The 15000-nt window shown below is 46.1% G+C and overlaps 1 protein-coding gene across 1 annotated transcript in view; it reads right to left on the minus strand.

Annotated features, from left to right (window-relative positions):
* Positions 1–15000, minus strand: part of LOC308377852 (ERC protein 2) — a gene marked incomplete at both ends in the record, with an annotated part of 197212 nt that overhangs the window by 59528 nt on the left and 122684 nt on the right. The window contains one exon of the mRNA XM_080854612.1: positions 600–760. Within this exon, the coding sequence (XP_080710738.1) occupies positions 600–760 (161 nt within the window). The remainder of the gene's footprint in view (positions 1–599; positions 761–15000) is intronic.

Genomic DNA, 15000 nt, shown 5'->3' on the forward strand with positions numbered 1-15000 from the left:
TGTGCGTGCGTGTGTGTACATGTGTGTCTAACCATGTGAGGCTGCCCTTCGTCAGACACTTAAAGATCCACTGAAACGTCAAGAGGCTCCTGGCTCCATCAAAGCAGGCCATCAAAGTCCCTGAGTCCCTGAGACCTGCTTGTGAGTGCTTAGGAGAAACATCCAGGGAGGCAACACACATCAGACCTAACCAAACACACACACACACACACACACACACACACACACAGTGACACTCCGGGGGAACGGCATGACAGGCCCCTCTGTCACTCTGACTCCAGCCACCACCTCTGACCCCAAGCAGAGGAGCCATGACTCGTTAAGACAAACATCGTTAAACGTGAAGAGTGTTTGGCCTTTGCAACTCAGCAGGGGACAAAGAGCGAGAAAGAGAGAGAGAGAGAGAGAGAGAGGAGGAGAAAGAGAAAGAGGGGGGGGATAAGGGGAACTAAAGGGGGGAGTAAAAGGCAGAAGAAAGAAAAGAGGAGAAGGGTGACCCCTGCAGAGAGACGCAGTAACAGAGATGTAAATGTAAAGAAAAAATAGGGAGGGACGGAGGGAAGGAAAGAAGGGATGAAAGGGAGGACAGGCAGACTCACTTCATCTCCATGATCTCCTCCAGCTGTTTCCTGCGTTCCTGCCGCATGCCGTTCAGGTGGCCGTCGCGCTCCACCAGAGAATTCTGGGTAGAGGACAGCCGCTGTTTGGTGACATCCAGCTCCTGCCTGGTCTTTTCCAGAGCACCCATCAACTCCTCTAACTGAGACAGAGAGAGAGAGAAGAAAAGAGAGAGAGAGAGAGTGAGAGAGAGAAGTGATATAGAGAGGAGGAAGAGAACAAATTGGCATACAATTAATTGACAGAAGTGTAATATTACAAGAAAGCTTGTAGCTTGCACTCATGTGTTCATATCACTATGTCTTTCTCAAACACATACTCAAAAACAAACTCACCATGACACCTGCAGACACACATTCTCTGTCTCTCTCTCTCTCTCTCACACACACACACACACACACACACACACACACACGGTACCCTCTGTAGTGTTCATAATCTTTTGAAACATGGCCCCCATGCGAGTGGGAGCTAAGGTCACATGCTCCCTGTCTGCCTCCCTGTGGCCTTTCCCTCCTAAGATCGTCATGGGGATTTTCAGCCTTTCCCTCCTGAGATCGTCATGGGGATTTTCAGTGCATTTCTCAATCAGAGCGCCCCGACACAGGAAACCCCACTGCCAAGCACGACACACGACCCTCCATACTGTACTTCACCTTGTCTGCACTGTAATGTCTCCAATGAAAAGGCAACTAAAGGTTGTCACTATCCAGTGATCACACATCCAAAGTACTATCTGCAAACTACAGGCTCTCTCTCCAAGAAGCACTGGTGAGGAAATGATGTGTGCCCATGTGTCAGTCTGCCAGCCACGGTGGCGGCTGGACGGTGACAGAGCCACAAACACACAACGTGGGCTCACGTGTTCCGTGGCATACAGTACAGCTGATTTGGGTCAAAGGTGAGAAAATAGCAATCGCTGGAAGAAACCGTGTCGGTGTTAGAGTCCAGCTCCTCGAGCTGCAGCTGCAGTCGTCCAGATATTCCAGAGCCGCCCAGGAAGCGAAGGGCGCACAATCCAAAAATCGCCGTAAGTCTATTTATTTTTAGGTGATTTCTTCTTACAGATATACAAGGCATCAGACTTTGCCCGCAAGCCATGTCAATTATTCAGAGAAATCATTGTGAAACGTGCCAGACTGCACATGCCTGCTTAACTCTGAAAATGTGTATTGTACTACTACAGGAAACAGTGAGGCGCTTACACAATCGAGAGGATAACGCCATGCCATATGATCCAATGCAAGGGTGAGATTTAAAGACAAATACTGGATCTGTTCAGCTAAAGTCGGTGTATCATTCTCTATCATTTAACTAAACTATTGACATTTTGTTTTTCACAGATTGAGCTCACCGCATAACGAGTCAGTCACAACGGATTTGGTGGCGGCCCTGTCCCAATGTCCGGACATGAGCGGTGTTGACCCTGGACTTATGTTAAGTAAGTGATCTTAGATATTACTTTTGTTTTCAGTTTGTTGTTATCTGTGGCATCTGAGGTAGCACAACGATGTTATCTGCTATTTAACTTTTAACTTAACTTTAACTTTGAACTTAATTATTTGTTTTCCAGCGGCTTGTAAGACCTACTACGAAACTGTACGGAGGAATTACAGATACAGCCAGCCAAGCCTTGCAGCCCAGGCATCAGCCACTAAGTCTGCATCCCGTCTACGCCAGAGAAGAAAGAGGGTAAGATTGATTAGATCAGCTGTAGGCTACAGTAATTGCAGCGCATGGTCCTATGTAATCGTGTTAATAAAAAGTGACATTTTTGCATCAGAAACGATGTCCTTTATAAGCAAATGTACATTGCAGTCGTTAAACACATTTGATGGACGAACTAAATAAATATGCGTTATCGTTTTGGCAGCACAGCGGCACTAATTTGGTTTATCTTTACAGCTGTTGGTGGCGAGGATGACTGTCTTGGCGAGGGAAGAGATGGACCTATGGCAGGACGTAACTCTAGACCTGATGTCCGATGAAGAGGATGGCACAGACGAGTGGGGAACTGGCTGGATCGTGCGGCAGCCTGCTTTCAGGAGCAACGAGCTCTCTGACCTGTGTGCGACTTTGCAGGGAAGACTCGACCTGGACCCCAGATATGCGCTGACGCACCACAGAAGGCTTCGTGTCGGCACACCGTCGCCAAGACTACCACCACCGGTGTATGACTCTGAGGCTGCAAAGAGACATTTCCGCCAGTATTAAAGCCGTGTAAAAAAAAAAAAATGTCCCAGTGATGTGTCACTGTTATTGCTGCTGCTGTTTTTTTCTTCTCGTTGGTTTTCTTCTCAGATGTAATGTCTGTTTGTCTTTGTAAATAAAGCTTTGGTTTTCAATTCCTGACTAAGGTCTTCAATGCTCGATTTGTCTAAAGCAACTGCCTTTCTATTAGGCCTACTATGATTATGATTATTTAAATGATTAATAAGAAATTCATTAATTTCATATATAACCAATATTAGTATATTATTATAATATTATTATACATAAATTATTAATTTCGTTTTTATGAGGCAATAGCTGTGAATGGGAGGGGCTACGATTTTGTCAGTTGAAAGTGACCAATAGGGAAGAATCTCTTTCCCCAATTACAAGACAGTTTCATTTTAAATCTTGGTCATTTTCAACCAATGGCTGTATTGTGTGTGAGGCTACACTCAATATGCTAATAAGAGTCTTTCGCACCTCTGTCAGCGGGAGGTGAGAAGTACCACATCGCCCCCCCTCCCCTCTTGGTTCCTTCCTGGGAAATTCCGATGATTTGCGGCAGACGGATATTTCGGGGGAATGTCCGTGATCAACCATGAATGCTGATCATTCGCGGGTGTATCACAGCGTTTACGGGCCCGATAATCTTGGTTTTCGTGCAGTGTAGGCTGAACGGAGGATCAGAGGCATGTCAGAAAATGGAGGACGAATGCGGGGTTTTCGACCTGAGCACTGAGAGCACTGGGTTTCCAGAACGGAGCAAAAAGGTCTAGTGGGAAGAACTGGTGTGTCTTTCACATGCCCATATACAAAACAAAATGAATTTGAGGATGTCATAACAGTAACGGCCGACAAAATACACCTAAGATGGTAAAGCAGTGGGACTTGAAAAGTGTCTTTGGGAAGGAGAATAGCTCACTCTCACATTCTAAAATCCAAGTGAATGCACTGCCCCACTTGTCTGTTTTCACCAAAAATTTTAATGAGCTGTCCCTGACCCAATATGAAATATTTCATTGTGTCTGCCGTTTCACTTTGCATCCATTCTTTGCTGTCGTAAGCTTAAAAAAAAACTCGTTCTGTTGTCTGGTTTCCCCAGACAACAGAACCAAACAGCCTATGACGCTAACAGTTTGCAAGAGCATATTTATGATTGGCCAAAATATAATAAGCACACAGTCTCTCTCTTTGTCTCTCTCTCACACACAGATGCACACACACACACACACACATCCTTATACCAAAACATGCGCACACATTAACACCTAGTGCTAGCATAAGAAAGTGAGTGGTTATATTCATTGAGCAGCTAGGCGAGTGGGGGAGGGCGTGGCAAGCAGGCTAAGCTGTAATCAGATCATACAGTATGGCAGCCATACCTCCCTCTGTATCACAGTGACCTCTGACACAGCCAGTGCAAACAGACCCAAACCCCAGCACTGCACTCCTCACTCTGCCACAAGATCACATGAGGTCAGCCTGGGAGTATACACACACATGCAAATTTAGATAAACAATATCACACAGTATGTTTTCAGCAAACGCACGCACGCACGCACGCACGCACGCACACACACACACACACACACACACACACACACACACCAGTACACATCAACACCCACAATCCCACATGATGAAAACAACAGCTGAAGCCCTGATGGCCACACACATACACCAGCACCCAAACACACAGCCCAGTCCCCCCACCACTCGCCTCAAAGGAACATCATTAATAATGAATACAATGCATTTTAGTAAAATGACCAGGGCTAATCAGATTAGCGCCTTAGCCTGTGCGTGCTAATGCAGTGCAACTTCAAGAGCCGGGCTTTGGGAAAGAGCGCTAATCCCTGGGCCCCGGCCACGTAAGCTGATTGGGCCCAGCTCGGCGGCCTGGCAAATCTGCCCTGTCCGTTCGTGTTGCCGTTTCCTGGTTCAGAGGCCCGGTTCAAACGCCGCGGCCCCGAGTCGGGTGGGGGCACCCAGGGCTCGCGACCTGAGAATTTTTTTTTCTTCCTCCTCCTCCTCCTTTCTTTCATTCTTTCTTTCTTTTCTCGTACCCATGCCACATATCAGCAAGTCTGTTTAATGAAGGTATTTTGCAGTAGTATACATCATGAGACTGATTACTTAGACAGGGAGGAGGAGGAGAGGAGGAGTACATAGCTAGAATTAGAGGTGGAGTGAAGGGGGGAGAGATGAGGATAGAGGATGGTGGAAAGAAAGAAGGAAAAAAAAACATAAAAGGAGGAAAAAACAAGTGAAAAAGCTGTAGGCGGCGGTTGTCGGCAGGTCAGGTGATGGCCTGTGGCCTCCACAGTTATTTCAAGTGACCTTCTTTACGACATCATTAGCTCGGAAACAGATCATGTCTTACTTCATTAGGCCTGTGGGGCAGGAGACGTGATGGAGGAGAGGAGAGCGTGGTTCTCACGGCTCGTGTCGTACATGCTATAACACACACACACACACGCACACACCCAAAGCAGAGGCTCCTTGGAGCTTGTGCGGAAATATGTTTTAGTAATAGAAAAATATGCAATGTATCCACACACATGCATATGTGTAGACACACACACACACACACACACACACACACTTACAAGCTCTCCTCTCTTTTCCCACCTAGGCTCAGCTGCTTTGAGTCAGGTCTGCATAAGCACTTACAAAATCCCTGTTTGCATTTGAAACGTCCATTTATTGAACTACAATTATAAGGTCCATGACATTAGTTTAAATATTGTTAAACAATAAATAAGGTCAGGTAGTGATTTACAGTATCTAACACAAATAATTAAAAGCACATTCTTTCAACAGCCATTTTTTCAAAAGCACTTCCATGGGCCTGGTCAAGCAGTCAGACAGATAAGGAAAACATTTTTTTTTTAGTTGTGCTTGGCCACCATAGCGAAACACAGCACTCTCTCTCTTTCTCTCTCCCTCTTTCTATCCCTACTTTTTTCTTGTTACTTTTTTTTTAACACAAAAGACATCACAGCTGGAAGATTAGATATCACTCCCTCGCTTTTCGCTCTTCCTTTCTCTCTCTCACACTCTAACACAGACACAGACACAGACACACACACACACACACACACACACACACACACACACACACACACACACACACACACACACACACACACACACACACACACACACACACACACACACACACACATTTCCTTGTGCAATCATACTTTCTTCCAACCCAGTTCTTACTGTGTGTGCTTGTCTAAATTGGAATATGAAGAATGTGAAGGTGGACTTTTGTAGAAATCAGATGTAGATAAGGGGGACAAAAACAACTGCTAAATATCTGACTCTGAACCTTAGCCTTAGAGAAAATATGTGTGAGAGAGCGAGAGATGAACAGAAGAACAAACGTTTCCATACAGTCATACCGGATCAGTAGCCATTTTAAACGTTTTGTAAATGTCCATGGTTCCCCTGACTGACTGTAGTGTGCTATTAAATGAATATTTGTGCTCAACAGCCAATCAAACTACACTCTTCCTTCTGTACTCCTGAAGCACTGTGTTGATTGGCTGGGATTGTTTATGGCTCGGTCCGGGTCACTTTGTTTGTTTCCCATTTACAGACTGTACGGATTGTTTGTATGGGCCGTATAAACACAAACGCACTGAAAAGACAGCTAGAAGACCATGAGGAACTATTCACTGAAATTCACAAAACAAGTGTGTGATTAGAACTACAGACTGCGCATTTAATTTCCAGGCTGAACAAGTACAAATATGATTGGTGAATCCAATTACCTGCAAAAGATCAATACATTTATAATGTGGAATCTACATTCATTTTGCATTAATCTACATTCATTCCGAAAATAATACATGTCTTAACCCTAAACCTAAGTCTGCCAAATAGCGCATTAGTCTAAGCTGAACCCTTAAGCACCCATCATAAAATGTCCTCATGGCTTCATCATCACATCCTCTGTGTTTTAGTACAAACAAGTAAATACATCTGCAAAAAGGCCAATTATTCCAAACTCTTCCCACTGGGGCAACTGGTGTGAAGGTACTTCGACCATGTGAGGTGTGTGTGTGTGGTCCTATGGGCCATGGACCAGCATTCTGTAAGTATGGCATAGGTGTGTGTGTGTGTGTGTGTGTGTGTGTGTGTGTGTGTGTGTGTGTGTCTGCTTGGCTCTCAGGTCATTCAAGTTCATCACCAACCTTCTTTTTATGGGAGGAAACAGAAGACGGCAAATTCTTTGTAAGAGGCCCAAAAAAGAAACTCCTTTTACGGTTGGGGAGTCTGAACCTGTTCTGCAGAATATCCAGATCATGGCACATTAACCAGATAACTATTCTGCCGGTGACATCACAGGCACCACTTTTACCTCAGAACATAATGCCAGGATGTGGCTGAACGTGGTGATGCAACCTTTAACACACAAATAGATAAAGATCTGTCTAAATCTCTCAATAACGAGCAACAATACCACACATAAGTATGTGGTCTGGCCCACACAGACACACCCACACACACACAGACACACACACACACACACACACACACACACACACACACACACACACACACAACCTAAATAATGTGCATCAATACCACACAGGCACAAAAATACACACAGACACAGACACTCCCTCATTCACACACACATACACACACGCACACACACACACATACACGCATGTACACAGACATCCCTGTGCACAACACAACAAACACAAACACAACAAATCATCAGTAGGAACACGATCATTTTGATTAATTTAATTACTTCTTGATTTCTAAATCAATAATGAAAACAGACAGAATGACCGGAGCAGAATATCCACAGCAATCTCCTTCATGCTGTGTCACCTGCAGTGAGGAAGAAGAGACAAACTGCTGAGGTGATAGCGGGGAGGCCCTGAAAGAAGAGGCATGCAGTCAGGGAGGAAGAAAGGGAGAGAAAGAAAGAAAGAAAGAGAAAGAGAAAGTCTAATGAGAATGAACACTCTCACCCTTTTGTCCCCCACCACCACCACCACCACCACCACCACCACCACCACCAGACCACCTGGGGCAGTTCAGCTCAATAGCCTGTCAAACAGGCTGTGCACAGAGCCAAGCAGGGCCAGCCAATGAGACGGTCTGCAGGTGAACCCCGAAGTGAGGGCAGCAGAGGTCAGAGGCAAGAAGGCAGGAGTGGACGGCAGAAGCAGGAGCTCACACAGAGACAGGAGCTGTGTTTGTTTTATATGTATGTGTGTGTGTGTCTGTCTGTGTCTGTGTGTGTGTGTGTGTGTGTGTGTGTGTGTGTGTGTGTGTGTGTGTGTGTGTGTGTGTGTGTGTGTGTGTGTGTGTGTCTGTGTGTGTGTGTGTATGTGTGTCTGTGTGTCTGTGTGTGTGTTTGTGTGTATGTGTGTGTGTGTGTGTGTTTGTCTGTGTATTTGAACATGTTTCAGTTTATGTATATATATATGTGCATAAACATGCTTGTTTGGATGCATGTGCTGAATTTGTAGGTGTATAAAGTGGGTGTACAGTGCCACTTGAAAGTATGTGAACCCCTTGAGCACTTAAGCGTTTTCTGTTGTTTTACCATGATTTTTCGTTTTTTTATCACCAATTTTCCATAGATGAAATGTCAGGTTTATGTTTATCATTTGCATGTACTTGTTTAGAGGAAATTGTTTGAGTAGCCGAAAAACTACATGAAACATGGAATTAGTCCATTTCAAAAGTAAGTGAACCCCCAGCTGAATTGATAAAGTCAAGCAGGTAACAGATTCAGTGAAACTTATTTGGGTGATTAATTAGTCAATTGAGCAAACCGATCATCTGAGACATCCTTAGGGAAAGGTTTGGGCAACACAGATTAAAAGAGAGAGGAAACCAACCAAACTACTGTAGTGCCAAGGTGTACCCACACAGATCAACAATGCCGAGAGGAAACGAGATATCCGAGAACATCAGGAAGAAGGTACTGACAGCCCATCAGTTTTGGGAAAGCTATAAGACCATCTCCAAAAGATTCCAGCTCCATCCATCCATCCAAGACAAATCATTTTGAAATGGAGTGCATTCAACATGACCGCATCTCTGCCTAGAAGTGGACACCCATCAAGACCATCCCCAAGAAGCACCAGAAGAAGAATAAATCAGGTAAAAGTCAACCCACACATCACCTCTAAAGAGTTTCGGACCTCTCTGGCAGCATCTGGGGTAAATGTACATGGGTCTACAATCAGACGAAAATTGTTGGTTTTGATCGTGACAAAATAATTCTATCTCGGACTCATCTGTTTAAAGAAGGGACTTCCAGAAGGCCTTTGGTTTATCCAAGTGCTCTCGGGCAAAGTTGAAACGGGCAGTTTTGTTCTTTCTTGAGAGCAGAGGCTTCCTTCTAGCAACCCGATCATGAATGTCATGTCTATTCAATTTTCGTCTGATTAGTCCGATCATCTGAGACATCCTTAGGGAAAGGTTTGGGCAACACAGATTAAAAGAGAGAGGAAACCAACCAAACTACTGTAGTGCCTAATTAAGCACCCAAATAAGTTTCACTGAATCTGTTACCTGCTTGACTTTACCAATTCAGCTGGGGGTTCACTTACTTTTGAAATGGACTAATTCCATGTTTCATGTAGTCTTTTGGCTACTCAAACAATTCCCTCTAAAAAAAGTACATGCAAATGATAAACATAAACCTGACATTCCTTCTATGGAAATTGGTGATGAAAAAAATGAAAAATCATGGAAAAACAACAGAAAACTCCTAAGTGGTCAAGGGGTTCACATACTTTAAAGTGGCACTGTATACTGACTTTGAATAGATTAAAGGCTATGTGAGTGCATTTAATGTGTGTGGAAGTGATTATGAGTGTACATGGTTGAGTAATGTAAGTAGACATGTGAGTGTATGTGTCTGTATGTGTACCTGTCTCTGTGCTGCTGTGCGCGCCTGCTCCTCCTGTGCCCACAGCGCCTCCCTGTGGGTGGAGGTGTTCATGCTATCCTTCAGCTGCCGCTCCAGCTCCCTGATGCGCTCCACTGTCTCCCGTGCACCACCCTGCTGCTAGGAGAGGAGAGGGGGAGGAGAGGCAGGGAGGTTGGGGGTGAAGGAGAGGGGGGGGGGGGGCAGTTTGGTCTGGGCTCTTGATTTCTGATACTCAAGCCATCCAACACGCACATTCCAGCACCATTCCAGAGTTATCAGACCCTGAGGGTGTGGAGTGGGGGGCGGGGGGTAGAAAAAACGTGACTCTACGCTCATATTCGGCCGCTCCGGTTGCGAAATAACTCACCTCTTTTGGCCGGGTGGCGGGATTCGGTATCACGCCGTGTAGCTTTCAAGTGGTCCCTTTGTTCCAGAGTCATCGGTATCATGTCATGGAAAATGAAATCCGCGCCGACTTACAAAGCACACTGCCATGTGCTCATGCTGCGACTTGATTATGCCAGGGGGCAGCCAGAAAAAGCTATGAGAAAGGTTTAGCAACCCTTTTCAATCGCTTGAGCGTGCAAGCTCATCAAAGCAGGGACCTTCAGTCAAACTGCAGCTATAAGACTGCAGGGAATTCCAAACAGACAAAAAGGCCGACTCTTGAATGACAATGAAGGAACGATAAAAAAGAGCTTCATACCATCAAATGGTTATGCGTTTGATCATATTGAGAGAGAAAGAGAGCGAGAGAGAGACAGAAAGACATGCATGAATTTAGAAAAGGCCTATGTGGGTGTCCTGGAGAAAGCGAGTGCTGAAAGGAAGAGGAGAGCTGAAAAGAAATGAGTGGGTTAGCATGTGGGCAAGAGAGAGCTTGGGCCTTCAAATTGGCCTTTTTATCATCACTCCTTCAGAGTACAACATGTGGCTCCAGTAGTGTAGTCGGAGGAAGTGCAGTTACAGCACATCATGACAGGACATCAGAGAATCAGAGAGAGAGAGAGAGAGAGAGAGAGAGACGCTCAGACTTTTAAAAAAGATCTTTGGATCATTGGGAAATTCCATGAAAATGGTAATTGGGAAAAGAAAAAAAATCCCATCCTAACATCTTGTAGATTTATTGTTAGTTATCTCAATTCAAACATGTAAACCCCATCCAATGCAAATAACCTTCATAATAACGTGAAATAATCCTTAAATATGTTTTTTTTTTTTTTTTTACAACAGTCACATTCACAAGTCTGCTAATAATAAGCAGAGAGAGTCAACCTATGGATATACCAAAAGAGAACAAGAATGGAGCGCAATGGAATTAATCCGGGGAAAAGAAATAGTGTATATGTGAAAATGAATAAAAGACAATAGTGTGTGTGTGTCTTTCAGAAAGAGAGAGGAAGAGGAAAAGAGAGGGAAAAGGAAGGAGAGATGGACAGAGAGAGAGGCAGAGAGCAAATGAGAGAGAGAGAGAGAGTGAGAGACAGAGAAAGTGAATGAGAGAGAAGGAGGGAGAGAGAGTGAATGAGAGAGAGAGATAGAGAAAGAGTGAAAAAGAGAGTGGCAGAAATAGAATGAGAGAGAGAGAGAGAGAGAGAGAGAGTGAGAGAGCGAGGCAGAGATTGAATGAGAGAGTCAGAGAGTCAGAGAGTGAATGAGAGAGAGAGAGAGAGAGAGAGAGAGAGAGAGGGTGACTGTGTTATTCTCTGAGTTATGGCCAGCCGGTGACACCTACAGAGAGCAGGGAAAAGGATCCTTCCACACGTCGAGTGATGAAGCTGTGAAACCAAACACGGGGTAGAGAAAATAAACTCCGCCACCCAGCGTCTCTCTGTCTCTCTCCTCTCTCACTCGCTCCCTCTCTCCCTCTCTCCTGTTCACACGTTCACACTCTCTCACAGGTGGCGAAAAAAAGCCAGAAGCACGGAGGATCTGAAAGCACTTCGCTTTCAAAGCCCCCCATTCTGTGCTAACTTAATAAAAGCGCTTCAGATGGGTTTATCACAGAAGCTTGTGTGAACTCCTCAGTCTCACAGACCAACACACACACACACACACACACACACATGTGCACAGACACAACCCCAAAAACCCACACTTGGCCACACAAATTCAGAGTCCATTCGAAAACAATTTGTAGGTATTTAAGGGAATTTGGCGGAGAGCTGGGAGACAGTGCTGTTCCGGGTGGTGATGGACTATTATGGAGATAATACCATAGGAGGAGGCAGGAGGCCTGCAGAGATCTCCTACTGTAGATCAGCTTGAGGAAGAGGGTGTGTGGTGTACAGTGCAGTGCTGATGTGGGGGTGTGTGTGAGAACATCAGTTTGTGTTCATAAACACAAGCACAAATATGAAGACACATGTACCAGCTCCAAACCAAATCTAAAAAAGTACACGAATGCATACATACAAACGTTCACACACACACACACACACACACACACACACACATACACACACACACACACACACACACACACACACACACACACACACACACGCTTATTTACACACACATTTTCTCTCTCTCACACACACACACACTCACACTCACACATACACACTCATTTACACACGCATTTTCTCTCTCTCTCTCAAACAGAACAGACAAACACACACACACACACTGCAGCAGGGCAATCTGTGAATCTATGCTTCAGGTGTTGGACACGGCGGGGACAAAACGTTCATTAGAGTCCCCTGCACTTGCAGCCTCTCCTTCTCAAAGTCGGCCTTTCACACGTGGAGCGAAAAAAGTGACGGCGAAAAAAATAACACGGCGAGAGAAAGAGGGGAAGAAAAAACGAGTGAAAGTGCAACCAAAACAAAAACAGAACCGGATCCCGCGGCTGGCTCCCAGTCCAGGAGCAGGGAGGGAGGGAGCGCCGGGGCGATGGAGGAGGTGCGAGCGCGCGGGGGGTACAGAGCGAGGCTGTGTGCTTCACAGGCCCGACGCCATAATTGGAGCTGACGTGAGGGCCGTAACTTAATGCAGCCGGATCAACAGAGCCCACACCAGCCAGGGCAGGCTGGAACAGGAGGTGGAGGTGGTGCTGGAGGAGCAGTGTGGGGGGGGTCGGAGCTAGACCCCCCGCCCTCACTAGCATTACCACGGAAACCTGAACCCCCCCCCCGCCCCCCCACCAGTTCGGCCTCATTTTTTGAAGAAACCCCTCCGCAACATCACCGAACAAATGAGAGAGGTGGGGACAGAGAGTGGAGCGGTGGAATATGAGGATGAGGTTCATTTTCAGAAACCAGAAAAAGAGAGAGAGAAAACACAGAGAGAATTTAATGAGAGTTTGAGGGGTACAGAGAAATCAAAAACAGAGTGGGGCAGAGAGAGAGAGAGTGAGAGAGATGGAGGGCGATGGAGGGTGGGGTGGAGAGATAATTGTTGCTGAGGGGGCCTCTGTGGCCCTGGCCTCTTTAAGGCTGCAGTAATTATGTAATCGGCCCTTCTGGCCGTGTAATCTGGGGCTATAAAATAAGTTAAATAAACCAGCCAAGAGTGAGAGAATGCTGCTTTCCAGGCCGCCGTTTTAGGCAGGAGCATGCTTCCCCTCAGACACCCCACGCTTCTCACAAGATGACCATTGACGTGGCCCTCAAGCTCCAGAGACCCTGCACAGACTCTATCTCTGTCCCTCAGTCCCAGCCTCAGGCAGAAGCTCTTTTAAGGCTAGGCTAGGCTTCTGTTTCATAGCAAACCCCAAGACTCACTGAGATCTGAGGAAGACCTGACCTGAGCTGTACCCATGTCTGACTTTTGGCTCTTCCTATTAATTGGAATTGTTTTTGTTTCATTCAAAGATATCTGTGTGTGTGTGTGTGTGTGTGTGTGTGTGTGTGTGTAAACAGCCGTGTTCGAGAGCCGGTTATTGACATTGCAGACGTTAGAGACAGGATGTATAGACGTTAACGGGTAATGAGGATTGTTCTGTGAAGTGCTGGGAACCAATAACTTCCTTTTAACCCCTCCAGGCTCCTCTTTCATGGGAACGGCGGGGCTGGACGGGGCTATTTTGAGATGGGCCGAGTGCGGACTGGACAAGACGGGTCCGCTCAGCGAGAGGCCTGTTTAGCCAGGCCTGACCCCTGTCTAACTGTCACTCCCCATTTTCGGCAGGGAAAACACTCCACCACCGGGCCTGACGGACGCCTAATAACACACTGGCTTTCACAAGGGCCGCCGCTCTCACTGTCTCAGGTTTGGGGGGGATCGAATGAAGGAACTCATTCAGTCTGAGCGATCAGGTCAGTCGGAGGCCCCGGAGTGATGACCCCCGCCATGAGAACTGTCAGTGTTGGGCTGTTGGACTGTTTGGGTCATCAGATGCCCCGGAGTGATGACCCCTGCCATGAGAACTGTCAGTGTTGGACTGTTCTCTTCTTTTTTCATCCAAGTCTATAATAGTAAGACAAACACAGGCATGGCAGCCTATTGAGATGCTTGTGGACAACTCATAAGGTGTTTGCGAATGCCAATATTGTTGAATTATGTCGGGGTGTATACTTGTGTCTGTCTATATGTGTGTGTGTGTGTGTCTGTCTTTAAGGAAGGCCTAAGTGTGTGCATTTATTTTTTCAATGCCCATTGTGCGTGTTTTCATCAGCAGTTGACATTTGACATGTATGACTGTGTGTTTCAGTGTGAGTGCACACATATGAGTGTGTTTTGCGTCTGCCTTAGGGCAGTGGAGTACTATTATCACGAGGGTGTGTTTTTCTGCTCTGTTCAGTGTGTGTGTGAGTGTGGTTTCATGAGTCCCTTTCCTCTGTGTTTGTTCTATGCAGTGGGATGAGGGTGAGGGTAAGGGGCTAAGGGTATATGTGTGTGTGTATGGTTGTGTGTGTGTGTGTGTGTGTGTGTATGTGTGTGTGTGTGTGTGTGTCTGTGTGTGTGTGTGTGTGTGTGTGTGTGTGTGTGTGTGTGTGTGTGTATTTGTGTGTGTGTGTGTGTGTGTGTGTGTGTGTGTGTGTGTGTGTGTGTGTGTGTGTGTGTGTGTGTGTGTGTGTGTGTGTGTATGAGTGTGTGTGCATGCGTGGGAATGTGGGCGAGTGATAGGGTCTGTGTCTGTGGTTTAGAGAGTGAAGGCTTCCAATGGCCGGGGCTTCTTTCTTTTTTCTGGTGTTTGTGTAGAGCGCAGCAGAGCAGCGGCGGCGCGTTGGAGAGGATCTGCAGCTCAGATGCTATCGCGGCCCACGCATAAACTCAGCTGTGTACTCAAGGCTTGGGCCCTG

The sequence above is a fragment of the Sprattus sprattus genome (genome assembly GCF_963457725.1).
Source record: "Sprattus sprattus genome assembly, chromosome: 16".
In the NCBI taxonomy this organism is placed as follows: domain Eukaryota; kingdom Metazoa; phylum Chordata; class Actinopteri; order Clupeiformes; family Clupeidae; genus Sprattus; species Sprattus sprattus.